This window comes from Passer domesticus, assembly GCF_036417665.1.
Source record: "Passer domesticus isolate bPasDom1 chromosome 26 unlocalized genomic scaffold, bPasDom1.hap1 SUPER_26_unloc_1, whole genome shotgun sequence".
In the NCBI taxonomy this organism is placed as follows: domain Eukaryota; kingdom Metazoa; phylum Chordata; class Aves; order Passeriformes; family Passeridae; genus Passer; species Passer domesticus.
Genome location: NW_026989901.1, coordinates 29,333 through 31,628, shown reverse-complemented (window position 1 = coordinate 31,628; position 2,296 = coordinate 29,333). Strand labels below are relative to the sequence as shown.

At 57.2% G+C, this 2,296-nt stretch overlaps 1 protein-coding gene across 1 annotated transcript; it reads right to left on the bottom strand.

Moving 5' to 3' along the window:
• Positions 1-361: 361 nt before the first annotated feature.
• On the bottom strand, positions 362-1,932 carry LOC135291671 (uncharacterized). Its single transcript, XM_064405930.1, has 2 exons — positions 1,803-1,932; positions 362-1,499 (listed from the first exon to the last, which is right to left on the bottom strand). Exons 1-2 carry the CDS (start codon positions 1,815-1,817, stop codon positions 585-587), a joined length of 930 nt encoding a protein of 309 aa, XP_064262000.1. The 5' UTR covers positions 1,818-1,932; the 3' UTR covers positions 362-584.
• Between the last annotated feature and the right edge of the window lie 364 nt (positions 1,933-2,296).

Here is a 2,296-nt window from a genome sequence, read left to right as displayed (position 1 = left end):
GGACATGGCAGTACCACCCACCCAGTGGCACCATTTCTGTCCCAGGCTGGTGACACTCAAGGGGGTCTTGGTGACATGAGGTGCTGGTGGCATTTGAGCCCTCTTGGTGACACGAGGAGCTAGTGACACTCAAGGAACTGGTGACACTTGAGGGGCTCTTGGTGACACGAGGAGCAGGAGGCACTTGAGTGTCCAAAAGTCTCTCCAGTGACATCACTGTCCCCACAGCATGTCACTGTGATATTTTATGAAAAATCCCTTGGCCAGGATTTTTTCTCCTGGGAAGCTTGGAAGCTTCAGCTTCTCCATGTTGTGCTGCTTTGGAATGTGGTTTGGAGAATTGTTTATCCAAACATGTGAATTGTTTTTAATTAACGGCCAATCACAACCAGCTGTGTCGGACTATCTGCTCTGTCACGGGTTTTTATTGTTCATTCTTTTCTACCTTTCTGATGTATCCTTTCTATATTTCTTTAGTATAGTTTTAGTATAGCGTTTTTAATATAATATAATATCATATCATAAAACAATAAATCGTCCAGAAAAATGGAATCAGATTCTCATCTCTTCTCTCATCCTGGGACCTACAAACACCACCACAACAGCAGCCTTGGGATGTCTTTGATGGCTTTTTGGCACCGCTTGGCCACCACACCGCTGCTGGGGCCAATGGGGCCACCATGGTCACCACAGGGACTCAAGAGGATGTTGTCGATGACCCCAAGTGTCCCCAGCAGGTGATCCTTGGCCAGGTGGGTGCTGGCCACCCACAGCCACTCAAACTCGGCCACCTTGGCCACCAAGGCCTGGAGGACATCAGGGGACACCTCATTTGTCCCCTTCAGGATGGCCTCGATGTCCTTGAGCCGGCACTCCATGTTCCAGTTGAACAAGGTGGCTTTGTCACACGCAACCACCAAGCACCGCAGCAGCCCCAGGGCCACCTTTGCCCAATGTCCCCTCTTGGTGGCGTCCATTGCCCACCTGGTGGCCACCACAGACTCTCCCATGGCCTCGTTGGTAGCTGCCACCACATGGGCATCATGTGTGGCCATTTCCCGGGCCACCCTCTTCTTGTCCAGGGCCACCATCAGCTGCTGATCTGTGACCACCTTCCTGCAGGTGTCACGGAGCTTGGTGGCCTTCCTGGCCAGCTCGACCCACCTCTCCATGAGCACATCCAAGGACGCCTGCCACACGATGGCCGCCGTTTTCGCACATTCCCAGGCGGTCCATGAGGTGCTCTTGTAGGCAGCCATGGCCCAGCTCATGGAGGTGACAGGGTCATCATCATCGAAGGTGACATTTCGGCACCACCAGGTGTCATCGATGCGCTTGATGGTGGCCCTGAGCACCCTGGTGAATTCCTCCAGGTCCCAGTATGGGCACTTTGAGGACACGAACAGCCGCATCATCTCATCCCGCCCGGGCAGAGTGGCCAGCAGCTCGCCCAGGGTGGCCACCATGGTGACCTGTGGCTGCAGCAGGGCCAGGGACAGCTGGGGAGGGGACAGGGGAGGTGTCACGGACCTGGTGGCATTTGTGACCTCTTGCGGTGGCCCCCTGCCCCCGAGGGTTCCCTTTGTCCCCTCCCTGGAGGACTCTGCTGTCCCCTCTGTCCATTTCTCATTCCCTCATCCCCTCTGCCACCCCCTGCCACCTCCTGTTGTCCCCCCCTCTATTCCTCTGTCACCCTCCCCCTTCCTACTATTTCCTCCTGTCCCTTTGCCATCTCCTGTCCCCTCCTGCCACCCCCATGTCCCCTCTGTCTCCTCCCCCCCACCACTCTGGAATTGTCTCACCTCGAGGGGCTCCATGGCCCCTGGGGACGCTCCAGGGACACTCTGGGGACCCTCCGGGGACACTCTGGGGACACTCTGGGTGACAAACACGCCCGGGTCACCGCTGGGGAAAAGCAGGAATGTGGCACGGCCGGATGGAGGAAGCAGAAAGAGGTGACGTCACTGTCCCCCGGTCTGTGGCACCAGGGCAGGTGCCCCCAAAATTCACCCCCAATGTCCGCAACGGGACCCCAATGTCCCCTCAGAGTCCCCAACAAGGCCCAAGTGTCCCCTGATGTCCTGTTGGGGACACTGTCGACAAAACAGGGTCCTGTTAGAGACCCTGTGGGGACACTGGCGACATCGTGGTGACCCAAAACAGGACAGGGGACGTCAAGGTGACCCCGGTGTCCCCAACAGAAGGACACGAGGGTGTCCCTAAGGTCCCCAACAGGACCCCAGTGTGTCCCTGGTGTCCCCAGCTGGACATTGGGGGACACTTGGGCCTTGTGAGG